General features: G+C 46.4%; 1 protein-coding gene across 1 annotated transcript; it reads left to right on the top strand.

Moving 5' to 3' along the window:
• The first annotated feature begins 754 nt into the window (after positions 1-754).
• COG2 (component of oligomeric golgi complex 2) lies at positions 755-19,479 on the top strand. The gene is made up of 18 exons (XM_078609917.1): positions 755-1,030; positions 1,689-1,850; positions 3,316-3,381; positions 5,099-5,179; positions 5,495-5,601; positions 5,743-5,851; positions 6,702-6,881; positions 7,345-7,469; positions 8,170-8,299; positions 8,859-8,998; positions 10,745-10,806; positions 11,136-11,287; positions 11,841-12,143; positions 13,415-13,490; positions 14,120-14,262; positions 16,586-16,725; positions 17,310-17,502; positions 18,276-19,479. The coding sequence occupies exons 1-18, from the start codon at positions 770-772 to the stop codon at positions 18,378-18,380; spliced, it is 2,535 nt and encodes an 844-aa protein (XP_078466043.1). The 5' UTR covers positions 755-769; the 3' UTR covers positions 18,381-19,479.
• The last annotated feature ends 1,493 nt before the right edge of the window (positions 19,480-20,972 follow it).

The following is a 20,972-nucleotide window of genomic DNA, read 5'->3' on the forward strand; positions in this document are numbered from 1 at the left end:
TCCCGTCAAACTCCCCCCCCCCCTGCAGAGCCCCCAACACCCACAGCCCCGCCCCCATCTAGAACCCCCCCCCGCCCTCCAGGTTGGTCCCCCCCCACGCATCAGAGGCGGGTGGGAGGGGGGATGCGAGGTTGCCCAGCAACGCCGTGACGTCACGCGCAAGCCTGCCGTGACAGATGCTGCCACCCCTCCCCCATGGGCTCATGCGCCGACGTAGTTCCCATTATCAATGCTGATTGTGTGATTGCCTCCAATCCAATTGATGCATTTGAAGGTAAAAAAAACCTGCGGTATGTTTTACGGTCCATGTACAGCATTTTTCATGTTTAACACGGCGACACTGCGTGTGACTTGCGGGACTTGTGAGATAGGCGCTTTAATAGTTACATACTCTTAGGTTTTTTCGGTAAAGTCACGTAGGTAAAAAATAAAATTAAAAGTTAATAAAAGTAATAATGGAAATAAAATAAAATAATAAATAGCTGCTCCAGCAACCAAAGCTTTGAGTGGTCAACCTTCACCCAGCGGGGAGGTCGCTCACTGGCTTCTGATGCCCTCACGGTCTGGAACATCCGCCCCGCCCCTGCCGCTCGCGCCGCAACTCCCTGCCACCGTTTCAAGTCCAGGCTCATCTTTCCTTTCACACTGACCGACTCTCTTCCTCTCCTGAGATTCATTTGCCTCGTCCATTAATTGTCGTCCTTTCTAGGCGCCGACGTCACGCCGCTTCCCTCGTCGCGATGACGTCACGGCCCATCTGTGTGCCGCGATGACGTCACGGCCCAGTTTTGTGTGCCGCGATGACGTCGCTCCGTCGCGTGCCGCGAGTGCCCCACGTGACGGTGACGTCACGGCTGTCTACGTTGCAGGCGCCGCGCCGCGATGGCGCCGCGCGTTCCGCGGTAGCGACAGCGACTCTCGACCCCTCGGCGCCTCGAGCGACATGGCCGCGGAGCCCAGGGGCGGCTTGCTGCCGGGCGGCGGCGGCGGCGGCAGCAGCCTGTGCTTCGACAGGGAGCAGTTCATGAAAGTGAGCGTGCATGTCACATTTGTTTCTGACGCAGGCTCGGGGAAGAAGTCGGGGGGGGGGGGGCAGGTTCTGCCCAACACTTCCCCCGAGATCTCGCCTCGTTGCCCGTAGTGAAACTAAGCAAGGCCGAGGTCGTGGCCTGGCAGCAGGCCCGAGAGGCGAGAACACACACGGGAGAGACGGGCGAGAAGACCGAGGCTCGTGGAGCACGCTGCCGAGGCAGCTGTGTGTGGTGCCGCAGGCGGTAGATTAGAGTTGCCCTGTTGCAATATGTAGACGTATCGGTGTCGTGTATATCGAATATACCTCGCCTACGTGTCAAGCTGAGAACTTTGCGATGTCCGCGGTCGTTGGGCTGGGCTCTCAGCCGGGAAACGTCCCGTGGGGGGACGAGCGACTGACACGCAGATCTGGTGCAGATCTACCCGTAAAATCCGTTCTACATGCGCCACTCTGTCCCTAGCACCGCAGGCTCAGACAAGGGGGGCACTGAAGAATCGTGTGGGTTGTCTTTAAGTGTACGACGTGAATTGCTTTCTTGACACGTCACTTCCGTATCAGCTGCAATGCAGGCAGATATCAAGCCTGCCCTGTGGTTTGTGTTATTTGCATTTAGCAGAACGTATGACGTTAAAACGATTCGTGAAACATTCCACAGGACGGATTTGACGTGGACAGCTTCGTGGCAGAATGCAAGAAGCACGTGCAGCTGGAGGTGCTGCGCGAGGACTTGGAGGTGTATTACAAACTTCTCAAGAGCTCCATGGTGGAGCTCATCAACAAAGATTACGCGGACTTCGTCAACCTCTCATCCAACTTGGTGCGCGGGCCCGTCACATGGTTACTTCCTGCTCGCCTCCATCAGTCGAGTCGACTTACACTTCATTGTCTTGGCTGGCAGGGTGGCCATGGTGTTCGGTTTTTTTTTACTACATCGCCGGTTTTGTTTGGTCAATGATATTTCAGAGCAACCAGGATATGGTGGCACAGCAAACAGATGGCAATGACCCTGCCACCCCCCACTTCGCAAGCCACGCACATCATTTTGCCTTCCACGACTTACCTCACCCATGCCCTCGAAAGCCCGTATGGGTATGCTATTGAATGCTGCATGTAAGCCGTGTGTCTAATTACAATTCAGAATTACCATAGCCATCTATCGATGGCTGAATGAGATGGATTATGTGAATACATAATCCATCTCTTGCGCATCACATAATTTAATCACTCCGTTTGAAGTGGTCTTTTTAGCCCTATCAACTCTTTTGGCTGCCAATCTCTCACCATTCACTTCTGTTTGCAATCATCACAAAGAGTTGAGTGCTACCCCATCGCATATTTATTACGAGTTATTATGTCTTTAATTTGGAATAACAGGTTCTCTGATCGACGTGTTTCATTTTCTGTCGGTGCAATTCCCAGCATGCATTTCTGCACGATTCTTGAGTACTTTTCACCTTTTGTTCAATTCCCCATTGAGTGTCCATGTTTTCTATACAGACGTCATTGCAGATAATATGCAATGCCCCCTCCCGCCCGCCCCCCTCTCGATCTCTCCTACTCCTCACCGTTTCCCCCTTCTTGTGCACAATCCCGTTTCCGCACCTTTCCCCTACTCGCCCCCTTGCACCGGAACACACTTCCCCTGCACATGAAGCAAGAAGTACCCTCCCTGTCTAGTTTCCGCTCCTCCCTCAAGACCCCCACCTCATCTCCCTAGCCCATCCTTCCCTCCATCCCTCGGTACCCCTGTAATTCCCGTTCCCACTAACCGCCCTCCTCATACCTATCCCTATACTACTCTCTTTCCCCTCCTCTCACATGCCACCATATCACCTTTAGCTAACCTGATTGTACCATTTACAACTCTTGTAGAGTGCCTTGGATATAAGGCACTCTGTATATGTATGAGATTATTTTAAACTTTAATTCTAGAAGCTTTCGTGACTGCAAGGATCCATACTCTTTGGATTTTTCGGTAAAAATATATCGGCAAAGTCACGTAGGTTAACCTACGTGAAACATAACCTGTAATGGAAAGTACATGGGGGAACATGACTTAATATTTAATGTATGCAGTTATATTTCAACAAAATTGATACACTTATAAGAAGAAAATGCAAAGATGCATTTGTGAAATTGAAGTGCAAATTGCAGCAGTGACTTGTGGTTATGGGATATAAGTATAAAGTATAACACAATTTCGTTGTCATGTTACTGCAGTTTCCATGTTTTTACTGTGTTTATCTGTAACGCTTTCATGTGTAATTACGTTTTTCTATCAGGTTGGAATGGACAAATCATTAAATCAGCTTCGAGTACCCCTGGGGCAGCTGAGAGAGGAAGTCCTGGTAATATGTTTTGCCTCCCTCCAAAGATAATGCACATTAAGTTGTTTAATGATTTGAGATATGTATATTAGCTTGTTTGCCCGTAAACTAGCTTGTTTACCCCTTCTAGGATGGAAGCTGTAATATTTATGAAACAATTGAGCAGAGTATAATTGTATCTTGTGTAAATTTAATGGCAGTGAATCTTGCACAAATGTATGTCATCAAACACTTCACTGCATTTCACTGTAGCAGTGTATTAATGGCAGTGATTGGTCCACACCAGAGACCAATCAGTTTCAAAGACAATGCATATATTATCAGAGTATGTTTTTTTTTGCATTCTGACCACAAGTATTGTGGTTAACACAGACATGATTCCTTGTAAAAGGTTTCAGTTTGGTGTTTTAACATCTTAACACCTGTTTTATTGCCAGAAAAAGAGGAAAATCTTTGCTCAAATCCACTTTGTTGCAGCACAGGATTCTTTATTAGATTAGCTTTCAATAAGGAAACGTCAAACTTAAAGCGAATTTGCTCGACCTTCTGCACGAGTGTAAAAATCCACCCACTCATGAATATTAATGACGGGGGTGGGGGGGTGCGGCATGTGGAGTGACGTCACGCGCGTTACACACCAACAGACATTCTTGGCTCATTATAGTCGTAATTCTTTAGCAAATTTCTGCATTTTTATTTATGAAGGTTTGGATTTATGATTGCACTGTTGTATCATTTTTTTCCTGGTTTTATGAAATTGAATGGAATAAAATACACATTATGAAAGAGCAGTCAGGAGATACCCTCTGTCGAAGGCTACTAAAAGTTGAATTAGAAGATACAATTTGAAAATTAGGTTGGAGAAATAAATAAACAAATCAAGATCATATTCATAACATGGTTATAATAACAAATGGAAATTAACCACAGGAAATCCTAGACAATTTTCCAAATAAAAGAAAGCTGCAAAATATGACAGGTGGCGTTATCAAAAAGGTAACCATTGGTTTAAAAAGGCCTTTGAATGTTAAAGTACAAAATGAACAGTCTCTCGGAACATTAAATTATCAAAGTTACACCCTAGGTTGCCAGTAGCTTTCAAGAAAGCAATAGTTAAGGCATGCATAATTGATTTTGGTTAAAAAGGGTTTCACATTAGCAGGTCCTCTTGATTCAAAAGGCATTGTTTAAGAAGCAGTCTGTTAAATTCACTTTTAGTATACAAGCAGAGATGCAATGCTGGTTAATGTTGACAAAGCAAGGGAAGCAAGACTGAGATGGTATGTCCATGAGGTAAGGAGTGAGAAAGGAAACGTCATGCAGGAAGGAGAAGAAGGTGCAATGATAACGTGAATAGGGAAATGAAAGTGGCTGGGTGACAAGGGAAGCCGTCCACAGACAAGTGGGAGGGGGGAGACTGGGCAGCCAGCCCCATAGCAATGTGAGAACAGTGGCTATAGGAAGGAAAGAGAGATGCATTATGGGAATCACATTGAGAGACCTGAAAGAGGAATACATGGATCAACACCACAAGATTAACTTCCACTTTGCAGGATCTTAAGCTTGTAAAGCACACGTGGCAAATTTAGTTCGGTTGCGGACAAATTAACATCGGTTCTCTCGTAGGTTGCTGAAAGGCTGAGAGTCGATTTGTGTTTTTTTCCACTCATTGTTAAGAAATAATGTTTCATTAAGCATGTATTGGTACATAAGGTAAACCATGTTTTCTTTGCTGTAGTGTGTGAGGTCTGCACTAAACGAAGTCATTCAAGCCTTCGATGACAGGCTGGCCAAGAGGACAGATATTCGTAAGAAAAAGGTGAGGTGTTGACAAACCAACCAAAATACTACCCTAAATACGGTTGTATATATGTTAGAATATTGTTATTTCTGTATTCTCTGGATTAAAAGGTGCATATTTTCCCCCTGCATATAAAGCGAAATGTGTGAGTGTGCCTTATAATCCAGTCGGTGTGTGTGCATCCAGATTTATATACATTTCATGACGCCAGGGACAAGTTTGGTTGTGTATTAATCATTGCACACCTAATTATTCACGTCTTTCACTAAAGGACCTTTCACATTCTTCATGACTTCAAATCACTGCTAAGTGTGCATTGTCTTCATTTCCCAGGCTTGCCTGCAGAGGTTAATGCACGTGATCCGCTCAGTGGAAAAAATAGAGAAAATCCTTCAAACGCAAGGCTCCAGGGACGGCCTATCTGCTTCTGAGACCAACAGGTAACCAATGGTGATATCACCACACACTTGCCCAAACGCCAGCCAGGCAGCGAACCTTTTTTCTAATATGGTGTAAAATGTTGAGCTTAAAATGGACTCAATATTAGGTGTCTGTGTTTTTTGTATCCTTGTTTCCAATAGCGTTCCACTGGCTGGGCAGACCCTGGAAAGAATCGCCACCGAGTTTAACCAGCTGCAGTTTTACGCTGTTCAGAGCAAAGGCATGCCCCTACTGGACAATATCCGCCCGGTAAGAATGAGTGCACAACTGACAAGGTCCTCGACAATCAAGAGCGGCGTCAGAGTTGGTAGAGAGCCGTTAATCCTCTTTAAAATCTTTGAACATATGGTCAACTGTATGGGCAGGTCCATTCATTGGGGAAACCCAGAACATGTTTCTAAATTGTCCTAATAATACATACGGGTTGCCATTGTTAACATCATTATCTGTAGTTTTAGAAAATATATCTCAAATATGTCATCATCGCAGCACAGATGAAACAGTTTGTCCGTGTAAGTCCAATGCCATGATATTTTGTGATCATTTCCCCTTAATCAAGAAAGGTGGACACATACTATGCCGCAGTAAAACACGACTTTGTGATTATACTAATGATGACCTAAATCTTTAAAGTATCTGACTTGTATCTCTGACATCATGGAACTGCCCACATGTGTTCTGTATGTCTTCATATTAGTGTGATACATGGTGTCCAAACATGTTGAACCTCAATCGACATTTTGCTGGAAACTTCTTTGCATGGATATGTGGCAGTAAATATCATGTCGGGAAACTAGTGTTGAATTCGGTCCGTTATTTATATTGTGTGTGTGTAGAATAGCGGCCAGTGCGCTGCTTAACTAATCCGGTGACCCAAGTTCGATTCCCGCTCACCGCCAACACCAGTGACGATTATCTGAACCGGTCCTGGGCCTTCTCTAGGTCGACTCAGCCTCAAATGAGTACCTGGCACTGTGTAAAAACATTTCCACTTGGGAGGCAAAGGAGGCCGGGCGTGGTCTTGGCCACCCACTCCCTTTTGTGCGATGCCGGCTTTCATAGTATGTTTAGGCTATACGGGAGATCTTTATCTTTGCAGCGCATCGCGGGCATCACGGCCACGCTGCAGCACTCGCTGGAGGGGCTGCTGCTGGAGGGGCTGCAGGCGGGCGACGGTGGCGTAGTGCGGCAGTGCCTGCGCACGTACGCCACCATCGACAAGACACGCGACGCAGAGGCTCTCGTCTCGCAGATCCTCGTCAGGCCGTTTGTTGAGGAGGTAGACCGCGCACAGCCACCACCGTGTCGGAGAGTCAGATGGGTGGTACATTAGGAACGGTTAAGGTGGACGAGCACAATTTAAATCATGATCATCATGGAGCAGTGATATGGCCCAGCAGTAGCACAATAGCAGGAGGCGGGCCTGGTTAAAACTAATTCATACCATTGATGTGCATTTTATGCTTCACAGTGGATACTAAAGACGATGTGACGGAATTTGAATAATAGGGCATTGTGTATAGGAGTCGTGGTCCAATTTGCAAAATTTAAAAAATAACTTGGAAATTACTTAATTGGGAAACACAGCAAAATTTTTGTTTGGGTGAGTGATAACTTTTATACCAGAATTTCTGCATTTATGATGTCCCATGTTATGACTGTGTAACGATGACTTTGGCGGTACATCTTAAAACTAATGCGGTGTCGTGCTGCTGCTGCTGCCGTCGCTGCTGTTCTTACAGGTCGTCTCGGAGCAGTACGTACAGAGCCACCCCCAGGGTCTCAAGGGCATGTACAGCAAGCTGCTAGAGTTTGTACCACACCACTGCCGTCTGCTCAAGGAAGTCACTATGGGAACACTTGTCAGGTACACCTACTATATAGACGTTATGTTTAATTCGGTACTCCCTGGCTAGGTGGCTCAGCGGTAGAGCAAGCGGCCCGCAATCAGGAAGTTTCAATTTCATGTCTTGGTTGGGGGTTGACTCAGCCCATCATTCCTCTAGGGTCGATAAAGCGAGTACCAATGGGGAAGTGAACAGTGAGGTAGTCCTACGGATATACTGACTTCTGTGCTAGAGACATGGAACTTCCACCACTGGCTCAGTCTTGTCAACCGGAGATCGGGCACCACTGCCTCAATGCTCATTTGAGCATGAGATCCCTTTGACTCATTTTTGAGTACCGGTAGCTTTAGTTCAATGTTATTTAGTCCAGCATGGTGAACGGTTTTGCTGTTCAATTGCAAGAACTTATCAGTTGGGCATCACCTATGAGGAGTTGTCTAATCAGATTATAGAGCAGTTGTACTGCTCATTTGCTGTCCATCATAGGATGAACAGTCAATAATGTCTGTACATGTGTTTGGAGTCGGGTGTGAGGTTACTTGAATACTATATTGTATCAGCAATTGCACATGTTTTGTATTAAAATGAACTTTGTTATTAAACTCGCAAAGAGGTGGCAGTGAAATGATGAAGAGTGCAATACCTCGTTCATCATGCCTAGTCTCGACACTGGTTAAGCGGTTGCGTGGATATAAACTGACGTGAGACTGTTGTGTGCAGCGGGGAGAGAACGGAGGTTGTGCATGGCTACGACTTCCCTGTGAACTCCGTGTGGCCCGAGATGGTGCGGTGTTTGGAGCAACGTCTCTCTTCCATCTTCAATGCGGGGAATCCCGATGTCTTCCACGAGGTGGGCCTATTCACCCTTCATTCGCATCTCAGAGTTACACTGACAGGACGCTGCCGTGGTGGAATGGTTGACGCACTAGACTTGCAATCCAGAGGTTGGATGTTCGATCTCCCGTCACTGCAGTCGAAACTTTGGTGCAAGTTGCATAAATCCCTGTTCCTTTGCAGACCCAGCAGTTTAAATGGGTCCAAGCACAGTCGATCGGCAGGTCCTGTGTGGTGTGGTAAATGTGGGGACTCGCCAGTGTGAAAGAGTAGGCAAAATACCCTCGAGGGGAGCCCTCTAGATCTCCCTCTCGTGGCGAGGCCCTTCCACCAGCAGTGGTTGTGAGTACGCAATTGCAGAGTTGCATCTTTACCACATCTTACTCAGTGTGATTGTATTGATGTGGAACTCAGAGATCCTGAGTAAAAATATCTTTAGGGCATTGTGAGACCGTGAAGGATGGGGACATTATGTGGGAGGTCTTTGTCCAGCATTTGATAGATCTTGGCTGATGATGACAATGGAATTTTTGTTTTGTTTTTATTCCTGACCACAATGCCCTTGCTGAAACCAGAAATACAACGTGAGCATGGAGTTTGTGTCTGCCTTTGAGAGGCAGTGCGCATCCCAGGCCAGTGTGCGCCGGCTGCGTGCACACGCGGCCTACGAGAGCTTCTCAAACAAGTGGAGCCTGTCCGTGTTCTTTCAGATACGGTAAGTGGACCCCGCAGGATTCTGCCTCAGTGCTTAATTGAGGAGAAAATTACTTTGACTTTTTATATGGTGCATTGGCATGATCGTTTGTCGTTATGCTGGTCCAATATGTGTACACCACAGTCCCTGATAGCAAATCACATTACCCCAAGATTAACACAAATTTGTAAATTCCATGCATGTTATGCAAAACAATTGATCATGTGGATTGATTTTTCATCAATCTTAAGTTTGGGATTCTAATTATTCAAATATTCGTAATTGATTTTTGACCAAGGCCCGTGTAATGATCTCACCAAGTCTGTGCTAAGAACACTTTACCACCCGACATGACAAAGCAAATTAATAGCCACAAATACAAATGTGAAACGCACAAATGTTTATTGTTTCAGGTCGCTCACCGGTGAGTTTCAGAACAATTCTCACAACCAAATTAAGCGATTAGGTGCAACGTTTTGTTTAACTTTGTTAACCATAATCAGGACAAGGTCCATGTGGGTTGCTGAGTTGTCTTCAGTGCTATCTTACCTTGCCCATGGAATGTCTAAAGGCTATCCCTTTAAAGCTATTCCCACGTGAAGGCTATCCCTATAAAGCCATATTTTCCAAAATTATAGGTAATTACCTTCAAAATTACACCTCATGTATATTTCTAGATTTGAAGCTTTCGTGACTGCAAGGAATCATATTCTTAGGTTTTTTCGGTAAAGTCACGTAGGTAAAACATCAAAATTAATGAAAATAAAATAATTTTGTTTAAAATATTCAAAGTGTGGTTGCTTATTTTGCCCATCTTCTGGGTCCACTTCCTTGTACGACGTGATCTTGTGGTGGCTGCAAGATGTTCCATAAGACTTTGTACACTGCATGGCTCCACTGCAGGAGTATCACTAGGGGGAAATCACTGAAATTAACAAATTAACCAGAGGAGGCTCATTTTCCTTTCTGCTTGCCGTGAAGGGATAATGCAAGCATGAATAACATCCCATCATTCAGCAACATTACCGACCAGAGCAGCCCCATTGTGTGTGGGTTTCATGCACCACGATTGCACGTGCTGTCTATGGCCTGTAGCGTCTTGTGTTCGGCTGACGAATGTAACTATCATGTACAGACTTTTTCCATAGCTTACACATATACACGTTTGGTCTTGCCTGTTTTACAGAATGTGTATGTAATCGCTTTTTGTAGGTGGATTATATTTAAAGATCCAATTATCAGATTAAGTCATGTATAAATATGACTTACTCCCACCTACATTTCCCTCTGACACATGCCCCTATGTACAAACTTTAACTGCAATGAAGGAAACTACATCGTTAATGTTGTGATCAAATGAGAGTAATTTAATGTTTGTCACGATCGATCCACTGTTAGATGAAGGCCCCCAAGCCACCTCCATCCCTCACAGTTCTGTTTTTTTGTGTTTAGTTTCTTTTCCTTCCCCTGCACCTCCGATTAGCACGGTTGGCTACGTACGGTACGAAAGAAGTTCAATAGATATACGTAACAATCCACCCAGCACCCGCACACGAGCTGATTCCCCGCTCCTCTTTGGTGGATGCTCTCTCTGACACTTTTTTCCCCCAAGCTGCTTACCCATGATTATTGTTGACCATCGGCCCTCATCCCTTCTAGCATCATGTCCTGCCCAAGCCCACTTGCGGCGATGCTTGATGATGGGGATTGGACTGTTAGTGATGCTGACACAACCTTAGGGATTGGATTTTTGTCTCGGCTATACAGGTTCAAGGAATTGGTTGAAAACCTGGAGAGTGCGCTGCATTCGGGGCTCCAGCCGGCACCAGGTCAGTCGTCTCCACCTGACATTACCCACCCACAACACCGCAAAGGTTTTACGGTGCATCCGGCTTGGCCCTCTGTATCGCGAGGGTCATGCCTTTTGATGCTGTATTTCTCAAGCTTCATACATTGTAGAGCTCATGCTGGGTGGTATATGCTGTGCTTTATTTTCTATTTAAATATTTCTACAGAATTATGTATGAAAAAAGCTGCATGCTTGCCTTTTTATGCATTGAAAATATGAATGACTTACAGCATTTAAATGTAATGCCTATTTGCACGCAACAATGTTGTTGCATGTAATATGCGGCTCCCTGCCGTGTCCCCTGTGCAGCTGACAGTGAGTTCCGGCTCCACGCTACCCACGGGCTGTGGATGTGTCTGCAGAGGTGCTGGGCCGACCCCGTGTACCTGCCGCCCCTGGCTCATCGCTTTTGGAAGGTCACGCTGCAGATGCTGGCTCGTTATGCCATCTGGATGCAAGAGGTCAGAATGTGAGACCACGTGTGGGTCCTCAGAGTGCAGAGCAGAAATCAACCAAACCTGGCAATTTCACTTAGAAGTGGCATTGTTGACTTAAATTGTGTTTTTCATCTTGTTTGATTGGATTAATTAGTTTTGTCTATCTTACCTTTGGATTCCAGTAGCATCAGAGCGTCTCTCACATCAGGCCACAGCAATACTGCTCGAGTCTGAGCCAACACTAGGTGGCGATCTGTAATGTGCTGTCATGTATTGCAATGCTAATTATAGATATATTACCAATAATTATTGGTGATACTGCCGAGGGGAAGTGGTGCACAAACACAAAGGTTATTCATCTCATGTCTGGTTACATGTTTAATCTCATCTTAATTGAGTGAATAACTAAACCTATCGCTTAGTTTGTGTCGGCATTGGCATCCTGGTTTGATGATTGAGGGGCTGCCCTGGTTTCAAACCGAGTATTTTTGTGGTACAGGCTCAGTGTTCTGACGGACACTCAGGTGGTGCGATACTTGATTGCCCCTCTGCATTACTCGCTGTGACTTTCATGCAGCTGCTGGAGCCTCCGGCCCCCGACCCGCACGACCATCCACGACGGGAGGGTGGAGGGCTCAAGCCGTCGCAGTCCACCCCCGGGTTTGGCTCCATGCTTCAGCAGCATCAACATCAGCACGAACTGCACGGTGCGGTCAACGCCTACGGTGGCGCGGGGGTGAAGCGGTCGCCCTCGGTGCAGTCCCTGGGTGGCGAGGAGAATCACACGGGCAGGACCGCCTCTGATGTGTCGAGCTCCAAAGCCCCGTCATGTGGCCAGCTGGCATCAGTCGTTGGCGATAGTGACAGGATACAGAAAAAGGTACGTCAGTTGTTGATATATTTTCGTAAAAAAAAATTAGTCCATACTTTGTGTGTAGCTATATTTTGTATTGTACAGGGTTTGTTTATATATTTTAAAGCTAAATCAAAATTTACGTTTGGTAGGTTTTGTGCGTGGCGCAGTGAGTGGTTTGTGCACTGCGCTCTGATTAGTTTGTTTCCCAGCCACGGCTGACGTCGGTGGCGAGTGATATCTGAACCAGTTCCACACCTCGCCCTTCACCAGCGCGCACACCGAGCAGTGTTGTGTAGAATGGTCACAACAACAACAACAACCGCCATTCGCCACTAAGTGGCGGTGACGTCACCCGACGCTTGTGCCAGAATGGTCAAAGAATGATCACACCCACAGCGGTTACACACCCATAGTGGTTACACACCCATTTACACCCCACAGTGATCACACACCCACTCATGCACCCACAATGATCAAACACCCACTCGGCCCACGTGATATGGCTGGACAAAAGGGCTGTAAACTAAAACAGAGGTTTTTTGTATACAAAGGTCAAGACGTCATCACGGGCAATTCTGATGTTCCCACACCCCACCATCACACATTTACATTTGCTAGACCTCTCTGCTATGGCTAAGTGGACACACCCAACCGCCACAATGATTGAAACTTAAAAATGTTTGAATTGTAAGCTAATATCGTAAGCAATTGAAATTGGATGCACATAATATGGCAGGGAATACGTGTGTCGATGTAGGTTTCTAGAATAGTTTTACCTCCACAAAAACTTTGAAACTATGAATAGCCTCGAATGAGTGCAGTTAATTTGGGTGCGTCATCACAATGCTAATCTCCTGAAAGTGATATCTTACACTGAGAATAGTGTATGACTGTGTAGTATTACATCGTATTGAACAACGCTACGTTGTGATGTAACTTGCCTGCCAAGACAGTAGCATATTGATCATACACCCAACCAGTGATGCATCATACTTTTAAAGTGGGAATCAACCGTATTCACGTTGGCTGTTATCATTTATAACATCCATTCATACGCCATGGCAAGTGTGCAGCCTAGTAATGGTCTGCTAGTGAGTACTATGAACATACAATGGGAAATCTGTTGTTTGTCATGGTTACCAATGTAAAATATTGACGTTGACAACACCGAAACCTGATGGGATTAAAAATGTTTAGTTTGAGCAGAATAGCTTTGTTTTATAAAGTGATGATGTGTAATGCAATTATTATGCCGTGCTACATTGTATGGGCCCAAATGCCTTGTTCTTTTTCAGCTTGAAGACTTTTTGCAGACTGTGATCAAGCCCCGGTTGGACCTCTTGGGGTTCAAAGACTACGACAGCCTCTCCGGTAGGCTCCATCGCTCCGGCACGCTCAATACCGCACTCACAGGACCTCGCGTGGGCGGAGGGTGCTGCGGATTAGAGACGTAGTGGTGGTCCATGTCTACACATTTCTAGGTGCCGCCATGCTAGCGCTCATGAAAGTACTGATGCTGTGTACTCCAACATGTGACTTTATTTGCCTCGTCTACCACGTAACCACAATCACCACTCGGGCAGGGCTGCGTGTTTGCACAGTGGTTGGCGCGCCCTGCACTATGAACCCGGTGACCTCGGTTTGATTGGCAGGCACGGCTAACGTCGATGGCGAGTGATCCCGGAGAGCCCTCCAGCAAAACTGCGAAAACCTACACAGTTGTAAATGGTGCATTAAAAATACAATCACCGCAGCTTGTTCTGCAAAAATTATTTTCTTTCGGTTAAACAGAAAGAAAATCAGTATTCATTGAAAACATTGTTTTAAACATAGGAATGAAATAGTTTGCAACATTTGTGAAAGTTACCGTAGTCGTGATCGTCTCGTGGAATGCGCCCCAGAACATGACCCCCTCGGCTCCCGTCACGTTGCAGTGGCACGCGCGAGGTGCCCCCGCACTGCAGCGTCACGTGCAGGCGGTGTGCTTTCCTCTGCTGTAGGCGCGCTGGCGGAGTCGCGAGCGGCCCTGGAGGGGGCCGTACCGGCGTGCGGCACGCGCATCACGGGGGAGCTCGCCGAGCTGTGCTCGGGCTGCCTGCGTGGTGCCCAGGAGGTGCCGCGGCTCTACCGCCGCACCAACAAGGCGAGCAGGCGCGCCCCACGCACCACGACGCCCCGCACGCACCACGATGCCCCGCACGCACCACGACGCCCCGCACGAGCATCGTAATTATACCTCCGATTAGCACGATTGTCTATGCACGGTGCTAAAGAAGTTCAACATACACATGGATCACTGATTGTGAGACTGGATGATTTTGACGATATGTCAATGCCTACTGTGAACCTCATCACCATAAGTAATCCAGAATAAGAATGGCAAGTGGTGACTTTCGACTTGGCTGCAAACTGTAATTTAGTGGAGAACAGGTTGGTAATGAGTGCCAGAGGAGTTTCTCAGCATGGCGAAACAGGCAGTTGGTCAGCAAGGTAGCGCAACTTTGAGGGTGAGATGCAGGCCGCTAGGAAGGACGACTGCGATAGGCGGAGATGGCTTGTGGAAGCATGCTTCCAGCAGTGGCCTGGTCATGGCTGTGAAGGAGGACTTTGTTTGATTTTAGTCCCTAACGTGGCAGTGTCATGGTTGTTCAATGTGCAACATTTAATCAAGGAGGAGGTGGCCATGTCGAGGTTACAGCACTGCTGTGATCCTGGCGACCTGGGATTATTGGTTACAGCTAACATCGGCTTTAAATAATATCTGAGCTCTCCGCCCTTCACCAGAGGGCTGGGAAGCGACGTAAGTCGTAGTACGATCGTCATGGAGAAGGGCAAAGATCCCTCGTGTAGCTGTAAGACTCTTTGGGCAAGCGCTGTTAGCGAGCACCTATGAAGGTCGGCACGGCACATGAGGGGGTGAGTGACGATGTTTACACATCGCATTTGAGGCTAAGTCTACATAGGGGAGGCTCAGGACTGGTTCGGATAATTGTCACTGGCGTTGATTGTGAGCAGGAATCGAACTCGGGTTGCCGGGTTTTTAGCATTGCACGCTAACTGCTGAACCACCGCTCCCCAAAGGAGAACCCCACCCAAAACAAACAAAATATCCATGGGCCACCCCACACACATGGGTCTCTTTATTAGCCCTAAACCTTACATTCATGGTTAGTTGTTTGTTTTTATCACCTTCGTGATGTCACGGTACCCTCCCTTACAGCTACAATCTCTCTACAGCCTTCTACTGGGCCATCACTTTTCAGTCTGTTTTTAACGGCAACAAAACTTGAAATGTACGTTAGACAGTCACTGTTTTGGTATTTACAAGAGCAAAGCGACTTTAGGTTTAGGATTGTGTCTTCCAATATAGATTGCACAATATTGAACAAAACCTTTCTGATGCCCCTATGGAACTATCTGATACACATTTAAATGACCTTAACTGTGCTCTGCGAGGACGCAAAAGACAATTAAGGCTGTGTGTTTATAGAAACCCTATTCACGCATGAATTACCATAAGTTCCTATATCGGGGCGGATGTTGCAATGATGAGCACACTGAAGTTATGAAAAATAAGAATAGGTTTTTACCCTTTCTGGCAATAAACCAGGAGGTGTTAAGATGTTCAAACACCAAGTAGATAGCTTTTGCAAGGAGTCATGTCTGCATTAACAAAACGTACTTGTGGTGAACATGCAAACGAAAGTTCTCTGATAAAATATGCATTGTCTTCTAAACTGATTGGCCTCCACCAGAGACCGCCTTCTTGATGCCATAGTCTCGCCATTGTGAGACCAGAGAACACCAAAAGGTGGACAGTACAAAGGCAATGCCACATGTATCATAGCGTTCATAGCTCGGGGCGAGCACTGAAGTTCGCAGGTTCAATCTCCCGGCGCAGCAGTTGAAACGAAGGACAGGTTTCTTCAGTACCCTGCCCGCCTGTGCCCACGCAGCAGTGTAAAGGGCTGCACCACAGTTGATGAGCAGGTTGTGTCCGGTGGAGTCGTGGTGGGTACTCTGTGTGGGCGAGCCAACCAAGTTACCCTCGAGAGAGGGAGAGGCTCTGGAGAAAACAATTGTATTGGTGCACCTTTACAGAACTGTTTGTGTGTACACCGCAAATGCACGTGCTCTTGATAAGCTTGTGTGTGTACGGTTTGGGGAGTGGCGGCGTCGCGGTTAGCACGCTGGGCTACGAATCCGGCAACCCGAGTTCGATTCCCGTTCATGTGCCAACACCAGTGCCGATTATTTCAACTGGCCCTGGGCCTCCCCTAGGTCGACTCAGCCTCAAATGAGTACCTGGTGTGGTGTGTAAAACATCGCCACTAGGGAGACAAAGACGGTCGGGCATGGTGCTGGCCTGCCACCTCGTGTGCCGTGCCGGCCTTCATAGGTGCTCACTATCTTGCCCCAACAGTCTGTTAAGGCTATACTGGGGATCTGCGTCTGTCTCTTTGCAGGATGCCCCTAGCAGGCCCTCGCCCTACGTGGAGAATGCGCTCCGACCCTTGGAGCAGATGCTGAGCGAGCACACGGGCGCCGTGGAGCACGCTCGCCTGCACGCCTGGATCCTCGACTCGTTGCGGAAAAGCACGGAGAGGTGACGCATCGAGACCAACGCAGCGCGGACTCACCGAGCGTCTAGACGCGACGGGAGTTCCAAGACGCCGTACGGAAACGGTTGAAATTTTTTATTTTATCGCCAGTTGGTCATATGCAGAGAAAAAGAGTAAGGTCTTGAGCCTGGACTGGAACAATGAAGTAAGCCGTCATTGTGTGGAATATATAATTGTTCAATGGAACTAGGTACTGTTTTGTAGGCTAGATACACGCATGTTTTAATTTGGGTCACACATTCCAGAGTAAAGAGATAACAGACTCGTCTGGACTAGTGGGTGATAAAATATGTGTGTAGGTGGAGATAGGATAGTTACCATTGTTACAGTTTTACATTCGATTTATCCTCGAATTATCTCATCTTGACCACCAATGGGGTTGCAATCAACTCTGGTTGCATGGGAGCACAGCTTCATCATGGCCTTGGAGGCGCGCACCCTCCCTGGGAACGGGAGGGGACCGGTTTCAGAAGCCACCCAACGCCAGTGGTGCAGCCACACAACGCCATCGTTACCACCTCACGCGTTAGAATGCATCGGTGTGTTTCCTTTGCCGCAATGCGCGCAGGTACCACGAGACGGTCTCCGACGTACTCACGTCCGTGCGCAAGATGGAAGAGAGCCTGAAGAGGCTGAAGCAGGCGAGAAAAACGGGGTCAGGGGCGACAGCGGCGGCAGCAGCAGCAAGCGGCACAGGGCTGACGGACGATGACAAAATCCGATTACAGCTCTACCTGGATACGCAGGCCTTCCGCCACCAGGTAACGGCGGAAGGGCAGAGAAAGTCTCGTCAGCGCTTGTGCAGTGTGGATTTGTACAGCGTGTGAGTGTGACCGCGTCTTAAGACAGCGCAGACAAACAGCGGGCCTTGTTTTTAACTCGGTGAATGTGTGGAAATTGTGTGTGACTTGTGAAATTAAAACAAGTTGAAACTGTGGACAGAGCCATCGCAGGCATTTTTTATTGTGAAGGGCACTTGATGCACGCACATCTACTGTTGTGGTGCTCTACATGTATGTGTAGAGCTGCCCTTGGCATAACAGCGTGATGGAGAGCATTTTGTCCATTATAGAATAATCCCATTGAACCAGAACACGAGTGTGCAGGGCAATCAAGCTATTCCACTTAGGCTTGTAGAGAATTAAGATTTGTAGATCACAAGGTGGCTTTGGTCGTAGAGCACGGTCCAAGTCTCGCCTCTCTCTGCAGGGGAGTGGGGGGCGTGAGGGGGGCAGGTCTATTGTGCGGGAGCCACAGCTGTGTCTCCGTTGTGTTGGTTGACGTGGGTTTGCCTGCGCATACCTGAAATATTTTATCCAGCACTCGGAGAAAGTGTTCGCGTCGGTAAAGATTCTATTTCACAATGACAAACAGATTTTGTGTTGAACGTTCATGCTGAACGCAGTTGTGTTAGAAGTATGGTAACGGGATTTATAAAATGTTAATATGTACAAAAAGTGTTGTAGAAAGTAAATATTGATGATGTTTTCTCTCCTTCCCTTTGCCCACACGGCGTGTGTTTTTTTCATGGCAGATTGAGAAGCTTGGTGTCGAAGCATCGGAAATTCCAACACTCCAATCACTCATAGATACTGTACAAACAGCCAAAGCGCTCGTCACTACAGAAAGTATATCATGACCTTATGTTTTGTTCTTAAGAGGCACTGGAGAATAATTCTCTGTTTATAAGTTACTGAAATAAAGACGGTACAAGTTACGGATATAGTGTGGATTTTTGTCAAAAAATGGGGCATTGTACCACCAGGGGGGGGGGGGGGGGTATGGTGCTTTTTACAGGTGTAAAATAATTGTAAATTAAAAAATTGTGTAATACTGTATAGTTAGTATTGGTGATTGTTCTTATGGATTCTGAATTAAATTCTCCACTTTCTGGGTTTTAACCGAAGTGCGTGTGCACTTTGTGCTGTGCGAGTTGAAGCTTCGTGGCAGAGAAGGGAATATGCTGAGAGTTGTGACAAGCATAATTTACATTTATTTTGAACTTGATGCAATCATACAACAAAAAATCTAAGATCACAAACACATGTATCAACTTACGGCAAATGTGTTTATTATTTGCTGTTAAATATTATTTCGTGAGTGGTTTTGATGTAAGTGCGGGTTTATTCATTCGCTGAATGCTACCCACCACACCACAGGCTGCGCGCCCCGTGATCATTTCACTTGCAGTGCTGTTGGTGGCAATATTTAATGTCTCTTTCACTCAAACTCTGAGTGCCCTTATAACCGGCACACGCAGGCTCTGCGCAAGCGACCTCATGCTGCTCATTGTGCTCCGTGATGTTTATTTTGGTGATAAAACAGCGCGCTGCGTATCCGATTCCTAATTGCTATTTGTACACTCGCGTTCGCGACCCTCACCTGTACGCAGCACTTATAAATTCGTGCTGGTTAACGTTGCTTTTAACTTACTCTTTTAAATAACTGTGTTGAACAATATACGATGTTGGCTAATCATGGCTGGAGTGATCTATAATTTGGTTTCTAAATAATGGATATATGATTTAGAGTAATTCTTTTTTCAAACAAAAGATAGTTGTGTTTGTAGAAATAGTAGAATGGGTATGGGAATTAAGCATATGCATGGTGTTATACAAATGTGTTCGACTACACATCCTTCCTATGCACTACAAAGTGGAAACGAAACAGTTTGGCCTTTATTATGCATCTTTTTTTGAAAATGCTCTTGTGACAATAAATCGCTTTACACGCTCAAACATTTTAAGTTTTTCGTGTAGATACTGACTTGGAAGAAAATAAGAATGCAATCCAGGGTGTGTTAACAAGCTTGCCGTTCGAACAGGGGAAAATCTTGTAAAGTTTAGACATTTCCAGTTATTTCACAGTTGTGATATTTCTACTACAAACAACGATCGTAGTTGGCACGTTCCGTAATTTCACACCTCCGCTATTGAGTTGAATAGACACGACCCATCAGGGAGAGGGGGGGCAGATACTATGAGCACATTTGACTTTGCAAAAGTAAAAAAAATCCGACTACGAAGATGTTTATTATAGTTTTTTAAGCTTATGTCACCAATTTGGGACATCCGATGTTTGACGTTGAAGGTGAGGTCTTGTGTTAGACACGACAAACTGAGAAACACGCACAACGCAAATATTCTGGCTCCTTTTGGAACGTAGAGTTTCCATTGCTCTCAATTTGCATAATGATGTAGGGTAAATAAAATATACCATTGTGCCAGCATGGAGATGAAATAAAGATCTCAGTGTTTCTGCCAAATTGCCTGATGCTGAGGAGAAAGCGTGGGGATTGCGGCCGACTCCGTTAATCGGCAATGATCAGCGATGGGTGTGGTGTTGGGCTGTGTGGGGAGGAGATCGGTCCCACTGCAGTAACCCGTACGTTTGAGTCAGAATTGTGGAGGCATTTCAAAGATAGTGAGGCTGGTTCCCTTATGGAAGTTCAATGGACGTGTTGTATTATTTTAGAGACTGCAACCTGTACAGGTGAAGTTAACACAGCAACACATTATTGTGCATGGCAGTGACGTGTTCAAGGGCTCCATGCCAATGTCGAGGTCTGCTGGCCCACAACGTGTCGCTGCCATACAATGTCACCAATGAGACGATGGTCATTTCCATGGGCTTGAATTCCTTGAGCCACCACAAGGCACGCGAGTTAAGGCGAGACCGCGTGTCTTAATAATGTCCCGGGGTACCCATTAGAGCAATTTATATGTATGCAATATGCATGTACCGTATGTTGAACTTCATTCGCACCATACGGAGCCAACCGTGCTAGTCGGATGTGCGGGGGAAGGACAAAATAAATACAAAAAATCGGTTATTAAGACATTTGTTTTCAATTTAGATTTAAAAGTGCATCGCTCCAATGGCTTCCTATAAAATGGAAATGCGCAGCTCTGCAATTACTCCCTTACACCACTGCTGCTTGATTGGCCTGCGCAAGAAGGAGTTCTCGAGAGCCCTTCTCGTGGGTATTTGGCCTACTCATCCACGCTGGTCAGGCATCTTGGAAGAGCAGTACACACCCTTTGCCCCACCACACTACCAACACTTATTTTAGCAGGAACATCTCAATGAGCCATGTAGCTCTTTTTCAGAAGCGGCGTGTCCACAACAGACAGCTCAACGAAGTGGTTTATCACGAGGAAATGTATCGCAACCAAATGATCTAAACGCATGATTCTAAATGTGGAAGGAAAAATCAAAAGGGCCCAGAGAA

This window comes from Lampetra planeri, chromosome 33 (assembly GCF_965212315.1).
Source record: "Lampetra planeri chromosome 33, kcLamPlan1.2.h2, whole genome shotgun sequence".
NCBI classification, from domain to species: domain Eukaryota; kingdom Metazoa; phylum Chordata; class Hyperoartia; order Petromyzontiformes; family Petromyzontidae; genus Lampetra; species Lampetra planeri.

Coding starts and splice junctions, on each gene's coding strand:
- COG2 (XM_078609917.1), top strand. CDS start 770: ATGACGTCACGGCCCAGTTTTGTGTGCCGCGATGACGTCGCTCCGTCG. Junction 5,180..5,494: donor CAGATATTCGTAAGAAAAAG/GTGAGGTGTTGA, acceptor TTCATTTCCCAG/GCTTGCCTGCAGAGGTTAAT. Junction 11,288..11,840: donor ATGCCATCTGGATGCAAGAG/GTCAGAATGTGA, acceptor ACTTTCATGCAG/CTGCTGGAGCCTCCGGCCCC.